This window comes from Artemia sp. Qi Xiang Cuo, chromosome 5 (assembly GCF_049724085.1).
Source record: "Artemia sp. Qi Xiang Cuo chromosome 5, ASM4972408v1, whole genome shotgun sequence".
Classification (NCBI taxonomy): domain Eukaryota; kingdom Metazoa; phylum Arthropoda; class Branchiopoda; order Anostraca; family Artemiidae; genus Artemia; species Artemia sp. Qi Xiang Cuo.
Window position 1 is genome coordinate 38,588,590 of NC_142798.1, and position 20,014 is coordinate 38,608,603.

At 34.1% G+C, this 20,014-nt stretch overlaps 2 protein-coding genes across 4 annotated transcripts in view; one reads left to right on the forward strand and one right to left on the reverse strand.

The window, feature by feature from the left end:
• Positions 1–240: 240 nt before the first annotated feature.
• On the reverse strand, positions 241–16,238 carry LOC148952118 (cytochrome c oxidase assembly protein COX18, mitochondrial). Its single transcript, XM_089089563.1, has 6 exons — positions 16,178–16,238; positions 15,725–16,031; positions 5,596–5,881; positions 4,010–4,134; positions 2,218–2,328; positions 241–423 (listed from the first exon to the last, which is right to left on the reverse strand). Exons 2-6 carry the CDS (start codon positions 16,019–16,021, stop codon positions 241–243), a joined length of 1,002 nt encoding a protein of 333 aa, XP_088945689.1. The 5' UTR covers positions 16,022–16,031; positions 16,178–16,238.
• Positions 16,051–20,014, forward strand: part of sfl (N-deacetylase and N-sulfotransferase sfl) — a 126,186-nt gene continuing 122,222 nt past the window's right edge. Inside the window, exon 1 of one of the 3 annotated variants that reach the window (XM_089089562.1) lies at positions 16,051–16,084. The gene's annotated coding sequence lies outside the window, so the exon portion shown is untranslated. The other 2 variants (XM_089089561.1, XM_089089560.1) reach the window with 2 other exon arrangements.

Genomic DNA, 20,014 nt, shown 5'->3' on the forward strand with positions numbered 1-20,014 from the left:
CTAATCATCACAAGAGAGTACCCCTGTCGGTCTATCGAGTGAGAGATCTAGTTAAAACTTACAGTAGTTTGTTTTTCTTTGGGGAAGAGGAGGTGTAAGAGGACTAATAATTTTGTGTTTGAGGGAAGGAGGAAATTATTTTTTCTCTAGTTTTCACAAAGGAGTATACACATTCCTTTTTTATGGCTTTCACTCGACAGGGTCCTTTGCTAGTAGGTATGCATATCGCTTTGCTCTAACTTATGTTTTAATTTTGTTTATTGAAAATTTGTTCTTCACATTTTTTGCCAACTCTCTAAAAGGATGCTGAAGCTCACTTTCCAACTTTGGAATTCCACATAGCCTTCGGAAACTCGGAGTCAACAAAGCCAAATTCTGAGCTATTGATAAACTATTCGATACGGTCCAGTAGAGAACTATGTCCTGAAAGAAACATTGACTATTATATTTTTTAATTCGCAAGTCAATCTAGTGACAATAATGAATAAGATAGCAATAGCAAATTCAAAAACAAAAGAAAAAAAGGAATTCAATCTACTCAACAAGTTGAAGAAACAATTCGTGAATGTCTATAAGATTTCTAAAATACTTCTATCTGGATGGGCTGATACTAAAGATTTTACAAGGCAATGTCTATCATTAACCTACATGCTAGATATTTTATACTTATAGTAAAACAGAATATTAATTGATGCTTAAAAGAGAGAATTTTTAAAGAAAAAAACGGATTTTCTTGATAGCAACTTTTGATAGCAGTTTCAATTGATGCAATCTGTGACAGAGGGTGCATAAAGTACTTTGCTGGAAGATCAGAACGTACTTGCTTATCAACAAAGTTTAGGAAAATTAGAAACGATGAGAAAAGTAAAGAGGTTTTCAACAATACTGCCTAAAATATGGCAAGAAACTATAGATAGGATATTGCTATAAAAATTGTTTATAATTCTTACCCGTGTTGGAAAGAATTCCCATTACTTATACTTGAATGGTGGTAAAGTACACCAATAGAGTACTTAGCAGTTTTAATTAAGTAAAATTCCAAGTTATCATTACGTAGTATTCAAGTAAAATAACTGAATACTTGAATTCACAAAATGTAGGGGGGGGGGGGCTTAAACACAATTTTTACAATATAGAGGCGGGTAATTTGTTTTTTCAGTTTTTACGGCGAAAAGGCCAAAAATGACATTTTCGATCAGCATTTTAAAAAAAATTATTTTTCAAAATATGGAAGGGGGAGGGGTTAAAGCCCCCCCTCCCAATAACCGACATCAGAGATAAACGGTAAAAAAAAAACAGAAAAGGATGCACCAATACCACAAGGTTCAACTGAATGCATCCCTTTTGTGGGCGATTAGACAATTTTCACTGTTTTCAAAAAAAACTAAATTACTATAATAAATCATATAAAACTATATCCACTAAAACGAATAAAAATTAATCTAAAGCAGCGTTTCCAAAAAATGGGATTTTTCAAAGAAAAATAAAAAGCATATTAAAACCTAAGACGACTAGAAACAATTTAAGACGACTAGAAACATCATTTTATATTAACAATTAGTCTGTTTCCATGAGTTTTTTCCAGTCGTCTTGATTATCATGGTAATTTCTTTTCTTTTTTTGTCAATGTTTTGGTCACATTTACTAACGACAAAGTTGCATGTCTAAGGAACCCTCTTTACGATTGATTGTGTTTGGCTCTACTGTGTGCCCTAGGTGATTGGATGGGTGAGTAGTGTCAAGGCCTCGTTCAGGTGCTTATCTGTCTGAATTACTAAAGAAGGAAAACGGTTCTTTTTTTCTCACCATAATAATTACCTATAACATATTTAAAAAACGCTGTTCAAAATACATACCATTTTCAATCAAACGCAAATGTCTATTCTTTTGTGATTTATTATTCACCTGTGGCAGCATTTATTATTTTGATGTTTGATGTAAACATTTATTTTAATTTTGATTTGTTTCGGGTTTCGTTTATTAATTAATAGCAATTTCTGTTCCTTTTTAGCTTAAATTATTGTAGGGCTGTATTTTCACTCATCTTAGGTTTTAATATGGCTATTTGCTTTTCTTTGGAAAAGTTCTTTTTACGAAAACTTTTCTTAAGCTAATCGTAAAAAAGAAGATAGCAAATCTAGATGAAGGATCACCAAGACATTTTTTGTACAAATAAGTTTTTACGACATGAGTGTTAGAAATGAAAGAAAAACTTACGGCAGGTGCAAATGCAGCTAAAGGAACTATAAACAAACAAAATCCACGATATACATAAGTTACTATTTTCTGAGAAAACTTGAGCTCCTGCTTCCGAACTAGAGGAAGGATCTAAAAATAAAATAAATACAGTTAATAACACTGTTTCTATTAGACTTAGATTGTAGACAAAGTAGTGTGAACATACTTTCAGAAGTCATCACAAACAGAATGTTAAAATAATTATCCTAGATTTATATTTTTAGTTTTTCAGTACTTGCGCATCTGCTTGCTTATTCTCATCTAAAGCCCAAAAGTAAACTCTAAAAAAAAACCTGGACTTAGAGTAATGGTACTTCAATGAAACTATCCATCACGTCTTACTTGTCTCATTCTACTGGTAGTTTTCTCATTGTTTCCAACTGATGTCGTTTTTTTATAACAAGGGGTGTCCATTCACCTTTTGACTACTAACCTAAGCATAAAAACTAGGGGTAAAATTGTGAAGGGGATATCCCCCCCCCCCCCTTCAGGTTCCAAAAAATACATTTTTTCGGTATTTTCAATTAAATAAAAACTACACTTTCAAAAATCTGTTTCAATTTTCATCAGAAAAAGAGGAAAAAAATCCTTGCCCCTCTCCCTATGAATTGCTGCTCCTATTAAGCATTTTTTTTTGGCGAATTACACTCGGCAACTGTTAGAGATTTATCTCTTTTCGCTATTTGAATTATGTCATTTCTAAATGTGTAAATAGCGACGAAGACCACACTGCCTTTCCATCATAAATAACAGATAACAAGTAGAACAATAGGGATTTTTTCTGTAAGACAGAGCAATTCCAAACTTTAAATGAATATTTCGACCCTATGTCCGTGGGCCGTCCTCAGCAAATGAAAATATAAAAGAGAAACTTAGATTAAAATACAACCAGTAAAAATAAAAAATAAATTAAACAGCCCAAGCATCCTTACTTCAACGAAGTTGAACCAGGACTCTTTGTTGGTCGAAAATTATACCTTGGTTATTTCAAAATAAAAAGAAAAGAGCTAGTAATAAAAGAGAGGGAAAATATTTCATGAAGTTCATTAATGGACAACCCAAAACATTTAGCCAAAGAACATAACAAAATTTATAAAAAAAAAAAGGAAGCAAGAAAGATGTCTGAAAGACATTGTTACTTTTTGTATTACAAAAACCCCACGGATCCTTTCCAGTAGAATTCTGGATATGCATCAATAATGCAGTTGTTCAATAGGCTCAATACAGGTGTTCAATAGGCTCAAACTCGATGCAACTGTATTGCAACAAATCGTTTACAGCCTAAAAAACAGCTTTAACAACTATTAGTTTGAGGATTAGAATAATAATTAAAGAATTTTTTACAGAAGCTCACTTTCCAGTTTTTCAGTTGCTTCAATGTAACTAAACAACACTTGCATTCAACCTTTTCCTATAGTCTGCTTCTCCACTCCTTGAGTCAGCCATTTTATCTCCCAGTATATCTACTTTTTAATGTACTATTTGAGTATTTATCCCATTTCGACAGTTACAACAGGAGTGAGAAAGCGGTGATTTTTAAGTCATTTACCTGTGCACTGAAAATCAAATAAATAAATAAAATTTGAGTGCATTAATGTCTCCTCATAAAAATAAAATTTTGGCGATTTTGCAAGCAAAAATATATTTATTCTTGCTTTTTTTATAAAGTCAAATCTTGGCCATATTTATAACGTAAAATCGAAAGATTCTTATGATAAGACATATTACCTTAAAATTTAAAATGAAGCTGCAAAATAAGATGAAAACTTACTTCAGTCATGAACAAGTTGGTAAGCACTAGAGTAACTGGAAGTATATAGGAATGATCCATATCGGTAAGATTTGGTATCCAGGCTACTCCTTCGACACATAACTGTCCTTGAACTAACTGGTAATCTGAAAGAAAAATTTACATTTATTATTTATATTTCTGGTCAAATCTCCCTCCAAATGAAACAATTAGTATATTGTGTTTATGAGCAGACGAGAGGTAGGTAAACGATTAGGGCCTTCCCAAGGTATAATTATGTATATACACTACTTATTCAGGCACGCACCCAAGGACTTTCACCATATTTCAACCTTATTTTCCTAGTTATACCCCCTTTTCTGCTGGCGGATTTTGTACATGAAAAGCGAAGTTTAATTTATTTTCTTTTTTCAAAAATAATCCATTTAATAGTTGCATGTCTCCAAAAAGCAGTAAAATTAAGCATAGTTTACAAAAACTAATTTTTGCATTATAAAATTAACAATATTTGCTTCATCATTATTAGTACGTTACCAAACTTCGTGCTAATAAACAGCAACTAGTAACTACTCCTACAACTACTCACTGCATCACCAATCCACCTGACGCCAACACAGCTACGCATACTTCTCCTCCATCCCAGTCCATTCAAAGTGTTCCTCTTCACGCCCTCCCAAGAAGCTCCTAATTTCCTTAAATCTTTCCTTACGATAAATTTCCTTCGTTCCTTCCAGAATTTCTCTTAAATTTTAATTATGTCTAAAATTACGTGTTGCGTTTCAGAATACTTTTATAAATGAATGTAATGAAAGAAACCAGAAAGTCAACCCAAAGCTCATATTCAAATTAACTAAGATTCCCACAAACATATTCCAACAAATCCAAATCATTATTTCTTTCCGAAAGGTTCTATTTCCGGCATGAAATTGTTGAAGAAAAAAAAGGAAAAACAGACTATCAAAAATGAGCCTAGAGCCTCCAATTTAGTGAATCACAAAATTCCAAAACCGGGAATTCAAAAAATGAGCACATTATTGAAGATCTAATCGTAAACTAGAACCTGAAGGTTGAGTAAATCTAACTGGAATATAAGTCTACGCATATAAAACTAATCCGGATACAATCATGCAGCTGGTCCACGAACAACCTTTCAAATCTCCAACTCACTTGACATTTTTTCTCCTTCTTATTTCTAATGGAGCAAATTTATGGCTTTATTCTACTTTGTTTCATAAGCATATTATCTCCAATAATGTCTATTTTTCATTAGCTAATGGCATTATCAGAAGTGTCAGTATCCGAAATCAATTTGGGGGTTAACAGGTTTTACCGACTGACTGGTCATTCTTACCGACTGATATGAAAATTTCAGTAAAGCTGCATTAATATTAGTAAAATTGTAACCCCTTTATCAATATCAACCCCCCCCCCCCTCACATACTTGTAGATTCTGCCTGTCATCCTGTTAAAGTTAACTCTCATAATGAATAAAAGTTAAGTCCGAAAAAATATCTCATTGAGATATTTTTTGCACCTTGCTGCTATTAGGATGTGTCTAAACGACTAAATGACTTATAAATACAAGCGATATAGGTTGAAAACAATACCTGGATTACAAAAGGGCAATCCGAGTGCCATATTTCTGAGTCCAAGTGAAACAGAGATCCAAAGTGGCAGTTGGATTATGCTGGCAATTTGGCTTTTAAAAGGATGACAATTATATCTTCTGAAAAGATCCAGGCGAACTTTGGCAACAGCTTTATCAAATTCGTATTTTGCTTTTGTTTTTGGCCAGCTATACTTTCTAGCAGCTAAAGCTGTTTCACGTCCAATCAATTTCACATTTTCGTCCAGTTCTGGTTTCAATTTATGAAGTCGAATTAAAGTCTTGTGCTAAGAAACAAAAGATCGAAAGCAGTTAATTTTCTACGGTGTGCACCTTTTTAGACCCTTTTTAGTAAATAAAATCCCAGTACCTTCTACTAGTTCCCAGTAAGACCTGCACCTAAAGGAACAGATCTGCATTACTAAATATTCTATTTCGTTACCTAACAGCATTATCTAACTGATTATTTGTTTTTCAGAATTTTGCAAGCAGAAATGTTGTTTTAATTTGTTGTGGAAGGGGAGGGGGAGCCCCGCAATTTTCTTCAGCAGTTCCAAAATGAATAAGATTTTATTTGCCCCATTTTCAGGTATTTTATTCTAGTAGAAATTCCTTTTATAAGTTGTTTCGACAAGGGAGTGGGTTTATGGTCCTATTCGAACGAAACCCATGTCTGATAGATGAAGATATAAGCTAAAACAAGATTTATAGGATGAAATGACTGGAAATCAACACTTTATCAAATATTATTTTTGTTAAAATCTGGTTTCGGTTTAAAAGCCATTTAAACTTCAGTAAATTAACCCAAATCATCGAGCAAATTTGAAACAATCTAATATCTTTGTTGTAAGAAAATAAAAGCCCCCCCCCCCAAAAAAAAAACTATTAATCATCCAAATACTGCTGGTACTGCTATAACTACTACTACAGATTTATCTAAAAAATAAATGAAGCCCCCAAAAAATGAAGAAAAAAACCAATAAACAGCCCAAATACTGCTGGTTCTGCTATAAATGCTACTACAGATTTATCAAACAGCTTGTGGTAAGGAATTGTAAGTAAGGAGCGACTCGGCTCAATCGTAACCGAAACTCTAAAAAACGGAATTTGAATGTCAGTAGATACATCAAAAGAATTAGCGTATTATGCTGATACCAAATATATAAAATTCATCAAATATAGTATTACCCATCAAAAGTTACGAGCCTCAGAAAATTTGCCTGATTTTTTAAATAGGGGGAAACACCGCCTAATATTCAAGGAATAAAATTCGTAATGAAAATCACACCATCATATTCAGCGTACCAGAGATCTCTACTGTAGAAGTTTCAAGCTCCTATCAGAGGCAACACTATAGCGTTGCCTATAGTAAAGGCCAAACGGCTCCAATGTTTTATGATTAATTTATTATTTATTATTTTTTTTCCCAGAGTCACTTCATATGGAGAGGGTCGTCGTAGAAACTTCAAAGCGGGCTCATTAAATTGGAAATCGGGAGTTCTAGTGCCCTTTTTAAGGGTCAAAAGTGATTGGAAGCCAACTAACACCCCTTCCACGCCCAATAGTTCCCCAAACACATCCAATCAAAATTTTGAGATAGCTATTTTGTTCAGCGTAGTTCATTTCCAGATAGAAATTATGTTTTTGAGGAGGACGCTCCCCCACAGCCCTTAGGGCAAGAGTTGTAAGTAATGCCATGGGGCAAATATGGTTCTTATTGAAATCTTTGTCGTAGACACCTGAAAAAGGACTCATTCAATAAGAAACTCAAATAGCAAGGGCTATTATTAATAGTCGAAAGTGATTGGAGGGCAACTAACTCCCTCTCACGCCCACATTTCCTCCAAACACATCCAATCAAAATTTTGAGATAGCCATTTTGTTCAACGTAGTTGAAAATTCAAGAAATTAGATCTTTGAGGATAACAACCCCCTCCCCCCCCCCGATCCCTCAGGGCAAGGGTTGTAAGTTATGTCCTGGGGGCATATAAGGTTTTTATAGAAAGCGTTGTTGTAGAAACTTCAGAAAGGGGTCATTCGATTGGAAATTTAAATGGCTAGTTCCCTTTGTAATAGTCGAAAGTGATTTGAAGGCAACTACCACCCCTTCCACACTCACCGTTTTCCAAAACACATGCAGTCAAAATTTTGAGTTATCCATTTCCTTTAAAGTAGTTGAAAGACTTAGAGGTTATATGTTTGAACAGGACACTCCCCCCACAGTCTTCAGGGCAAGGGTTATAAGTTATGCCAACGAGACTTATATGGTTCTAGTGGAAAGGATACTTGAATAAACTTCAGAGAGGGATCGTTTGATGGAAAATTAAAAGTTCTAGTTAACTTTTTAAGCTTCAAAAGATGTTGGAGGGTAACCAGCTCCCCCCAAACCCTTTTTTCCTAAATACATCCAATAAAATTTTTAAGATAGCTATTTTGTTAAAAATAGTTCAAACATCAAATAACGAAAATTCCGGCGTTGTAAGTTATGCCCTGGGGCATATATGGGTCTTATGGAAAGGATGCTCGTATTTACTTCAAAGAGGGCTCATTTGATTGGAAATTGAAAGTTCTAGTTCACTTTTTAAGAGTCAAAAGAGATTGGAGGGCACCTCGCACCCCCCCCCCTTCCACGCCCTTTTTACCTCAAACCCATCCGATAAGAAATTTGAGATAGCCTTTTTTTTAAATAGTTCAAAGATCATATAACTAAAAATGCAGGGGTCGACACAGCCTCCCAGGGCCCGAGGGCAAGTGTTGTAAGCTATGCCCTGGGGGAATATTTGGTTCTTATGGAAGGGATGCTCGTAAAAACTACAGAGAGGGCCCATTTGATTGAACATTGAAATTTCTAGTAAACTTTTTGAGACTCAAAACAGATTGTAAGGCAACTAGCCCCCCCCCCACGCCCCTTTTTCCCCAAATGCATCCAATAAGAATTTTGAGATAGTCAATAAGTTAAAAATTGCTCAAAAGTCAGGTAACAAGAACTCAGGTGTCGACACAACCCTCCAGAGCCCCGGGGCAGGCGTTTTAAGTTATGCCCTTGGGCATATATGGTTCTTATAGAAGGGATGCTCGTATAAACTTCAGAGAGGGCTCATTTGAATGGAAATTGAAAGTTCGAGCTCACTTTTTAAGAGTCAAAAGAGATCGAAGGGAAACTACCCCCCCCCCGCCCCGCCCTAAATGCATCAGATAAAAATTTTGAGATAGACATTTAGTTAAAAATAGTTCAATGTTCAGATAACAAAAACTCCGGTGTCGACAAAGCCCCCACGGACCAGGGGGTAGGCGTTTTAAGTTATGCCCTGGCGGCAAATATGATTGTTATGGAAGGGATGCTCGTACATACTTCATAGAGGGCTCATTTGATTGGAAATAGAAAGTTGTAATTCACTTTTTAAGAGTCAAAAGTGACTGGATGGCAGCTAGCCTCCCCCCACACTCCATTTATTTATTTTTCCTAGAGGAACTTCACATAGAAGGGGTCGTCGTATAAACTTCAAAGGAGGCTCATTCGATTGGAAGTAGGGTGATCTAGGGCCCATTTTAAGAGTCAAAAGTGATCGGAGGGCAACTAGCCCCCCCCCCATGCCCTTTTTTCCCAAATATATCCGATAAAAATTTTAGATAGCCGTTTTGTTAAAAATAGTTCAAAGATCTGATAACAAAAACTCCTTTACGTATGACCATTTCGTTAAAAATAGTTCAAAGGTCAGATAAGAAAAACTCCTGTGTCAACACAACCCCCCCCCCCAAGGCCCGGGGCAGGCGTTGTAAGTATTTCTCTAGGGGCATATATGTTTCTTATGGAAGGTATGCTCGTATAAACTTCGAAGAGGGCCCGTATGATTGGAAATTGATAGTTCTCGTTCACTTTTTAAGAGTCAAAAGAGATAGGAAGGCAACTAAACCCCCTCTCCACGCCCTATTTTCCTCAAACCCATCCGATAAGAACTTTGAGAGAGCCATTTATCAAAATAATTCAAAGGTCAGATAACAAAAACTCCGGTGTTGACACACCCCTCAGGGCGCGGAAGGCAGGCATTGTAAGCTATGACCTGGGGATGTATGTGGTTCTTATGAAAGGGATGCTCGTACAAACTTCAGAGAGGGTTCACTTGAATGGAAATTAAAAGTTTTAGTTCATTTTCTCAGAGTGAAAAAAGATCGGAGGGCAACTAGCCCCTCCCGCTCTCCACACCTTTGGGTTTATCGGATGGATAAGCTCATCCGATAAAATTTAAGGTGACCATTTTGTCCCCCACGCCCTTTTTCCCCAAACCCATCCGATAAAAATTTTGAGATAGCCATTTTGTTAAAAATAGTTCAAACATCAAATAATAAAAACTCCGGGGTTGACACAAAACCATTTTTTCACTTTGATATTGTTAATTTGTTACCACTTTTGATACTTTCATGAAGATTTTTTTTTTTAAGTTTGATTTTTAAATAATTAGTCTTTAAACACTTAGAGCTATCTGCAATCAAAAACGAAAAAAAAATTAATTAAAAAAAACTTTCCTAAAAAGAATTTTTTAAAAGAAAATTATAGGCCATTTTAAACTTAAGCTCAGCAGATACAAATACCTGTTACAATTCAAACTCAAAACGACTAGAAACTACTATTAAAGAATAAATGAAACCGAAAACGAACAGAAATTAAATAAACAATCATAGCAAAAAACATACAACAGGTAATAATGTAAATGAATAAATACATCTTAAAAAGAGTATTGCTTAGATTGAATATGAGAATCAAGCTTAAAACGAAAAAAAAATTCCTATTGAAGTATAAATGAAAGTTAAAACGAACAAAAATTAAATAAAAATGCAAACAAACATACAATAGATATTAATTTAAATTAATAAATAAATCTTAAAACGAGTGAAACTTAAATTGAATATGCAAATCAAGCTTGAAACGAACAAAAATCACTACAAACAAGAATTTGGGTATCACCTCCTCTCACTATAAAAGTCTAAAACCTACCGCGTCATTGGCCCTTTACTGAAAACCATATGCGTCTTGAACAGTCTTGGAAAGTATAAACAACATCAAATTGAATATTTGATGTACAACAATATTAAAAATTGAAAGATCCGTCGGTTCAAGAATTTATTTCACTGTAATTTTATTTTTATTTTCAATGCTGTAAGAACTGGAAAAGATAATATTATTCGTTTTCAGTGAAGCGCCAATGACGCAGTAGGCTTTTGGTTTTTATTTACAGTTAAGGAAGGAGGCAGTATCCAAACAATTGTTTGTAGTAAAACTGTATTCGTCTTGAACAACTTTAAAAAGAGCTAATAAATTAAACTGAATATTTGATGGATAATGCTATTAATCGCTAAAAGCTCATCGGTTCAAAATATTACTATAATTTTAATAATTGTTTTCTATAGGATGTACAAAAGAAAATTCTTGTCATAAAATTGGTTTTAAGCAAAGTGGCAATAACGCTGTAGGTCTTAGACTTTTCCGCTGAGAGGACTTTTAGACTTTTGCATTAATATCTATTGTATGTTTGTTTCTATTGATTGTTTATTTAATATCTGTTCGTTTTAAGTTTCATTTATACTTCAAAAGGAAAATATTTTTTTTCGTTTTAAGCTTGATTTTGATATTCTATTTAAAAAATACTCGCTTTAAGATATGTTTATTCATATATATTATTGCTTGTCACTTGTTTTTTCCTATGATTGTTTATTTAGTTTCTGTTCGTTTTTGATTTCATATTTTCTCTATTTGTAATTTCGGGTCGTGTTGTTTTTGAAATTTAAAAGGTAATTGTTTCTGAATATAATAATTTTTAAATTAACTTTACATTTCTTTGTAAAAAATATTTTTCGGAAAGTTTGTTTTAATTAATATACAAAAATGTGGAATTTTCCTATCAAATAGTTCGTGGTAACGAACTGTAAGTAACGATTTACCCGAAGGGAATTCTGATACCAATAGATATATCAAAAGAATTGGCTTATTGTGCTGATTTCAAATATAGAAGTTTCATTAAGTTTAGCATTAAAGGCTACAAGCCTTAAAAATTTCTTTGATTTTTGAAAAAAGGGGGAAACACCCCCTAAAAGTCATAGAATCTTAATGAAAATTACACCATCAGATTCAGCGTATCAGAAAAACCTACTGTAGGGTTTTCAAGCTCCTATCTGCAAAAATGTGGAATTTTGTGTTTTTGCCAGAAGAAAGATCACGGATGCGTGCTTATTTGTTGTTTTTTTTCTAAGGGGTGATCGTATCAACCCGATGGTCCTATAATATCGTAAAACGGCTCATTTGAACGAAAATTAAAAGTGCTAATACCCTTTTTAAGTGACCAAAAAGATTGAGGGGCAACTAGGCCCCCTTCCCCGCCCATTTCTTCCCAAAGTCGTCCGACCAAATTTTAAGATAGCCATTTTGTTCATCATAGTTAAAGGGCCAAATAACTATGTCTTTGGATATAACATCCCCCCCCCCCACAGCTCCAGGGGAAAGGTCTTTAACTTATAAAACTTGCCCATTGTTTGCGTATAGTATTTTTTATTGGGAACTATGTATACAGTTTCTGGAGGGAGAGGGGACAAATTTTCTACTGGGGGGGTTTTCTACGGGGGAATTTTCCATTGGAAGGAAAATTTCCAGGGGGTACACTTGTCAGGGGAAATAATACACTGGGAAAACTTGCCGAAACTCCTACACAAAATTTTTCTTTATATATCGTGCTTTCTTTTTTTTGTCTCAATTTTATGCGTGGATTTGTTAAGGGTATTTCCGGGGGTAAGTTTTTACCGGGACTGGATTGTCTAGAGGATATTTCCGTGGGGAGGGGGATGTCTTCGTGGAGGTGGGAACAGATTCCCTGGCATTATTTAAAAACGATCAGAAATTAAATTAAAAAAAACAAGCTTTTTCAACTAAAAGTAAGGAACAACATTAAAACCTAAAACGAACAGAAATTATTATGTATGTGAAGGGGATTTCCCCTCCTCAACACCTAAATTTTGAATTATGTTCCAGTTCTTTAAGAAAGACTCCTGCAACACAAGGGTCGTTAAATTATAACAATAAGAAACTTTTTTTAAAAGTACTAAAAAACTTCAGCGTTAAGAGCAAGGTGTCGAGGAGGGGGAAATCCCCTTCATAGATGTAATAATTTCTGTTCGTTTTAAGCTTTATTGTTGCTCTTTACTTTCAGTTAAAAAACTTGTTTTTTTTAATTTTTGCAAGACGGCAGGTCACAGATGCGTTTTTTTTTGTTGTTTTTTTTTTTTTTTTTTTCCCCAGGGGTTATCGTATTTAAATAATGGCCCTAGAAGATCGGGAGTAGGTGCATTCGAACGCAAATTAAAAGTTCTAGTGCTCTTTTTAAGTGACCAAAAAGATTGGAGGGCAACTGGCCCCCTTCCACATCCAATTTTCCCCAAAGTTACCCGATCAAAATTTTAAGAAAGTCATTTTCTTCAGTATAGTTGAAGGAGCAAATAAATATGTCTTTAAGTGTAAAATGACCCCCCACCCCCACTATTCGTGGGAAGAAGCCTGTAAGTTATGACATTTGCCCATTATTTACGTATAGTATTTGTTATTGGGAAGTACACAGACGTTTTTCTGGAGGGGGTGTGATTGAAATGGATTTCTACAGGAAGAATCTTCTTTTGGGAGGGAAATTTTCGGGGGGGGGGGGATGAATTTTCCAGCGTAAATGTTACAAGGGGGGATTTGACATAATTATTATACGAAATTCTTTTTAATTGTCTTATATTCCCTTTGCCAAATTTTGCCTGTGGAGATGTTCCGAGGGAATTATCCGGAGGCTATTTTCCGCTTGTTTTGATTTCCGGGAAATAATTTCCACGGAAGGATGTATTACTGGAGTGATCGAGAAACTGATTAGAGATTAAAGTCCTATTCAAATGAAAGAATGCCAAGGAGAAATTTTCAGACTGAATCGTCCGCAAGCAATTCTATGAGGAGGGGAGATTTTCAGCGAGGATGGAACTGTCTGGAGGGAATTTGACGGGGGAGGGTTGCACTTTGCGTTGGATGAAATTTCCAAGGAGGATTTTTCCGTGGGGGGGGGGGGGTTCACGGAGAGTGATCCAGATTCACCGGCATTATTTGAAAACGGTCAGGAATTATATTTTAAAAAAACGAGTTTTTTTTAACTGAGAGTATTGAGCAACATTAAACTTCAAAATGAACAGAAATTATTCAATAAATAAGGGTGCCCCCTTCTCAATACCTTGATCTTTACGCTAACGTTTGACTGTTTGTCCCATTTTTTTAAGAACGGCTACTGAAACACGGGGGCCGTTTAATTAGAATAGAAAGCTGTTTTTAAAAGTGCTACCAGCTTTAGTGTACAGAGGAAGGTATTGAGGAGCGAGCAACCCTTCAAATACGGAATAAATCTGCCAAAATTAATATGCAAATTTCGTTTTAATTTTTTATGTATGGTGAGCCAAATTCGAACTTGCATTAGTTGAAAAATGTTCAGAAATTAAATAAAAAAAACAAGTTTTTTTAATGGAAAATAAGGAGCGACATTAAAACTTGCGGTTTATCCAGATGGAAGGTTGTCATTTGTGGCTAAGAGAAATCATAAAACGAACAGAAATTATTCTGTATATGAAAGGGGCTGTCCCCTCCTCAACTCCTCGCCCTTTACGCCAAAGTTTGACTCTTTGTCACAACTCTACTTTTTGAAACAATAAAAAAACTTTAGTGTAAAGAGCTAGGCGTTGAGGAGGGGACATCACCTTTCATATATGAAATAATTTCTGTTCGTTTTAAATTTAATTTCGCTCCTTACTTTCATAAAAAACTTGTTTTTTTTTAATCTCTCTAAAACTCAAGCACTTTAAATTTTATATGAAATGTACTTTTTTAAAAGAACCATACTGAATAAAGTGAAAAACAGTAGTCATTTTAAGAATGTGGGAGATAAAAAAAATATAAAGAAAAAAAGAAAAATAGTAAAAAGTCCCGGATATTGTTTACCGATAGTTTTTTTTTATTCAATTTTTTTATGTTTTCCTTTTACGTAAATGATGAATTAATTGCATTAAAATTGCGTGAAGTTTTGTGAGCTTGGGGGACTGCAGCACACCTCAGCCATAGGACATTATCTACTCGTGTTAAGTTTTAGGATCACTCTTCACTTTCATTTGAGAAATATTTTCTTTAGGTTTAATTTCTGTACGTTTTCGAAATCATATTCAGGGCAATAATCCATAAAAGAGGAGGTGCCACCCTTAGCTCCCCACATTTTGCACTAAAATTCAAATTTTGCGATATAATACCTCAAAATCATCCTAATAAAAGTTGCATCCTTAAAATAATATGTCATTATCTAAGCTCAGATTCCATTATCTGAAATAATTTTTCCGATACTGATGCATAAATTTTTCAATAAGGGGGAGGTTCATTGAACAAATATTGCTTCTGAAACTTCACTTCCTACCTGTATGCATGGAAGCAGATGAATATAATTTTTTTCATGCTAATAAGGCCAAATAACGGGATTTTATGGGGTAGATCAAGCTCCAAATTTATCTGAAGGAACTCTCCCGAAAATTTAGCCCTAAGAAGATGAAAGCGCCACCGCATAGCAATATAGTCTGTAAAACTAAAAGGCTATATATATATATATATTCAATTGTCCCAAGTGATTAGCTATCTCAGAGTTTTGCTAGATAATACTTTGGCCGTTGCCGGGCTAAAATTGTTGTTTTGCAACACAAAATGACAAAACTGGAACTGCCAGTCATGACGTCTTTTTTAATTAAAAAAAAAAACACTAGAACTTCAAAATATATTCAAATTAGCGCTTTTCTGATATTCTAAAACCACTAATTCGACAAAATTATCGATAGGAAAGATAAAAGAACAAATAAACATGTATCTGTGACCCATCTTCCCAGAAAAATGCACAGAAGATTACTATCAGGAGTGCATGCTGCTTCATGAGTGACTAATTGTGGAATATTTTTATAAAGTAGCTTTGGAGTCATTGAAAATATTTGGTATGAATTTAGCTTTCACCTAAAAAGATAACCCTAATTGTGGGTTTTATAATATACGTGATTTATGACTTGTTTTTAATCTATAATTTAAGTAAGCATAGTACCTGGTGTATCGTCAAAGGAAATGTAGCCGATCGAAGAATAATGGTTCCTGAAATAATTGTAAGCCACCAAGGTAGTCCTGTAGAATCATGAAATAGCTTAAATGCATCTTGCATCAGATGGACTATGTGAGAATCAGCCAGTGATTCAAAAATACCAACATCTGCGGCATTATTCGGTGACAAAGAAACGGCAGTTGACGCTATGCTTCTTTTCGTTAAGTCGCAAGGACGCAAGATATTGCATGCAACGCGAGCTGATGTGAGGGTTGGATTTATTCTTAGTGCTCGAAATGCCATCTAACAATATCTAAAATAAAAATATTAAAAGAAAATTGTCGGCTTAAAGAACGCATGATTTAAGTAATTTGTGCTAATTATCTACAATTATATCTTCCTGATCAGCAACAAAAGAAAAAGTTGCAATGTCTTATGATTGAACAAAATGGCCATTACCTCTATGAAATGTTACCTATCCAGTATGAAATTACTTTAGCAGATGACTCTTGAGTTCTTCAGTTTAACAGACATAGAAAATAGTAAACATTTTGACTATTTATTAGCATTTGAATTTACAGTTCAGATACCTTATAAGTAGGCATAAGAATTACATTTCACTTTTAGATTGTTGCGAAAATTGATGGATATATTGTATGTTGGTAAAATTCTAGTTTAGCCACTTTTGACTATCTTTGAAAGTGGTTAGGGTAGAAAAACGGGTAAATTTTTACCAAATCATATTATTGACTTACGAATGAAGTGAATATACCACTTAATGCCTTTTTTAATGCTCTCTCTAAATATAATAATCATTTTAGTCAGAAATGAATTTTACCCTCACCCCTATATAGGCTATCTACCAATTCAGGGTAGGCTATATATTTGCACATTAGGGGGGGGGGGACAAATTTTATTTCTGATGTAAATGGGAGGTAAGTTTAAACTTTACCCCACCCCCTAAAGTGCAAATATATAGGGTAAGACACCCAGTAGTCGGACACTTTAATCACTTTGAAAAATTTTTGACATTTAAACTACTCTAATTACCGTATTATACCACCTAGAAAATTAATTTTTGTATCAAAAAATTTCTGAAGAATTTCTGAACAAGTAGGTTACTAATTCAAATAATTTCACTTGTACAGTGCCTCCTATTTTTTAATTTACTAACAAGTGACAATTCTGCCTAAACTCGGACATACAAACAGCTCATTGTAAATTGGTTATTAAAATAGTATAAAAGATTCTGTCCAAGAATAGGCAGGTGGCCAACTACTAGGTGTCTTACCCTACCATGAATTGATATATAGGAGTGGGGGTAAAATTCATTTCTGACAAAAATTATTATTATATGCGTAAAGGGCATACAAAAAGTCATCAAGTGGTAGGCTATATTCACTTTAGTCATGACTCAATAATATGATTTGTTAAAAATTTACCAAAAAATGAAACTTTCAGTAATTCATTCAGGGCCAAAAGCATACTCTGGGAAGGTATTGTCAAGTTTCTCTGTTAACCATTTTCTGATTTCAAGTCTTAGAAATTTTCCTAGCCTACTTGAAACCTATTGAAATTTTGACAAAACAACATTTTACCTTATGTTTCATTTAGGCCTAGCCTATCAGTTTCTTGTTTTTTGGCTTTAATTCTGAAAATGCAATTCCTGTTATTTCAGTGGAATTTCAAGCATTATCAATGTTATTTTTTTCAAAATTTTGGAAATATATTTGGATATGTTTAAAACCTTACAAATTTGGATTGAGCAAAGTTGTGAAGCTGAATCTTTAGCTAGGCTAATTTTGTCTATTTTGGAAAGGGGTTAGGTTAGGAAAATGAAGCTTTCAGGGATGTGTCTACATGCTTAAGTATGTCATGGGAAGGTATTTTGAAGTAGTACCATACCTACTTCTACTCCTTCTCCCTCTAGAGGGTCCTGACTTTTGATGATCTTTAAAAATACTGTGTTATAAAAGTGAAACCTTGCAAAATAGATCTTCTGCTTTAATGAAGTACAACAAAATTGTTTTCAGCTTCACAACTTTGCTCAATCCTAATTTATAAGGTTTTAAAGATATGCAAATGAATTTCCTAAATTCTAAAAAAAAACATTTTGATATGGCTCAAAATCCTACTCATATAGCAGGAATTGCATTTTCATAACTAAAGCTAGATAAAAGAGACTGATAGACCTGTCATGTAAGCCAATTTCAGGACCCTCTAAAGAGAGAAGGAATGCATGTATGTTCTTCAAAATACCTTCCTAGTATATACTTTAGCCTGTAGACCCATCCCTGAAAGTTTCATTTTCCTAACCTAACTATTTTCCAAGATAGCTAAAAGTAGCTAAAGTAGAATTTTACTGTTGAAACTTTCCAGGAATGTTTTAGGGGATGTTAAACTAAATAAAATGTTCTCCACAGGTAGGTTATTGAAAAAGCATATCAGAAGTATCCCAGGAATGGTATAGAGTATTAAGTTGAAACTTTCAGGATATGTTAAGGGGGTGTGTTGAACTAGGCAAAATGTGCATGCTGCCACAATTATTAAGACTAGGGTAAAGGTACCAAGAATTTGACACTTTTTGTAAAAAAACAGTTTTTCTACTCCAGAAGTCCTAATTCAAAAACTTTTGGTTTGAAAAGGGTTTCAGTATGTAGGAAAAACATCTAGGAATCTAATTGTTTGATGAGAAGTTTGAAGTTTTATCTGAAAAGGGTACAAAACTCCAACAAATTTTCCAAAATTAGAGCATTTTCACCTACAAATTCAACACAGCAAAAAAATTACCTGTCTTCAAAGCAAGTTGGAACCCAATTCAACACATTTTGAAATATTTGGGGAATACCTGTGGGCAGAACCTGGTGTATTTGACATATATATTCTTGTTTCTTTGTTTTTTTTGTTTTTTTTTCAACTTCATTTAGTGTATAAACATATAAAACACTTTTCAAAAAGTAGAACTAATAAAACTAACAAAATTGTTTTAAGTATGTAGTATTTAGTATAACAAAATTGGCTAATCATAAGAAATGTAATATTCTGACCTAGATCACATAAATCTTCTTTTTTTTAAGTGTTGCATATATGCCACATGAATAGCATCTCTGAACACTATCTGGAATGACCCACTTCCTCTCAGTTTTAACAGACCAGCAAATATTTGTCATTGTTGACAGTGTAAATGTCATCAACATTTGGCCATTTCAAAGTGTAATCTATGATTCTAATCCACATGAAAAATTTTAGTATGGACTGTCCTTTGTCAGGAAAGTCCAGAATCCTACTGACAAAACATGGCTCCTCACTTTTTTTGTCACTAAAGAAAACGGCATAGTATTTGTCAAGCTGCAGTTCAACTTCTGACCCCAATTTGAGATTTTTTTTTTTTTAGTTTCATTGATAAGTGCTAAGGAAAGGTAAAAATGACTTCAATGTGAACCTCTGCAATTTTTTACAGTTGTGGGCACCCATAAATTTGACAGCTATATTTTTGTCAGTGGACCTTGGGATTCTGACACCAATTATTCCTCATTTGTTTTACATTTTCAGTAAGTTTCAACAGAGTCACCAATATTTCAATGGGGCCTGTTGTTGTCTGTCAAAAATTTGACAAGGTTACTACAAGATATTTGCAAAAGAAATCAATCAATTTATAGAAGCCATTATCTACATTTGAATTTGACTAAAGGAACATTTTTAGTGTGCCTGATATTCCACTACATTGAATAAGAATTTTTGACACTTGGAACCTAGTTTTGACAATGTAATATTTGTTGCCATTTAATTTAATTTTATCAAGAAAAAGCTAATGTGACTAGAATTCAGATAAAATCAGAGGTATCTTGATGCATTGGTGCTAATCCCAACTTTTTTGCAATAAATAACTAAGTAACAGCAGTTTGAATGTTGCACACCTGAAAAATTGTAAGGAGCTCCTTTCTTGCTGAAAACAGAAAACTGACTGAGTTAAATGTTCTTTTCTTATCTGGGTGTACTGGATGTTGGGTCAACGTTTCCTATTGTTGAAATACAGAAATGGCTTCAAGAAATGGCACTCCAAGTCATAGCTAAGCAGAGTTATTTGTTTTTGAAGGAAAAGTTTTACAGGGGTTCCAAAATTGCACTGTTGAATCATTGGTACCTTTACCCTACTGCTGCTACCATATCTACTACTATTACTGCTACTACTAATAAGGCTACTACTGCTAGAATTACTACTACTGGCTTACTGAAGCTAAGGGTATTGCAGTGAAGCTTAAAGGGAATGTTGAAGAGAATAAAAAATAAATTGAA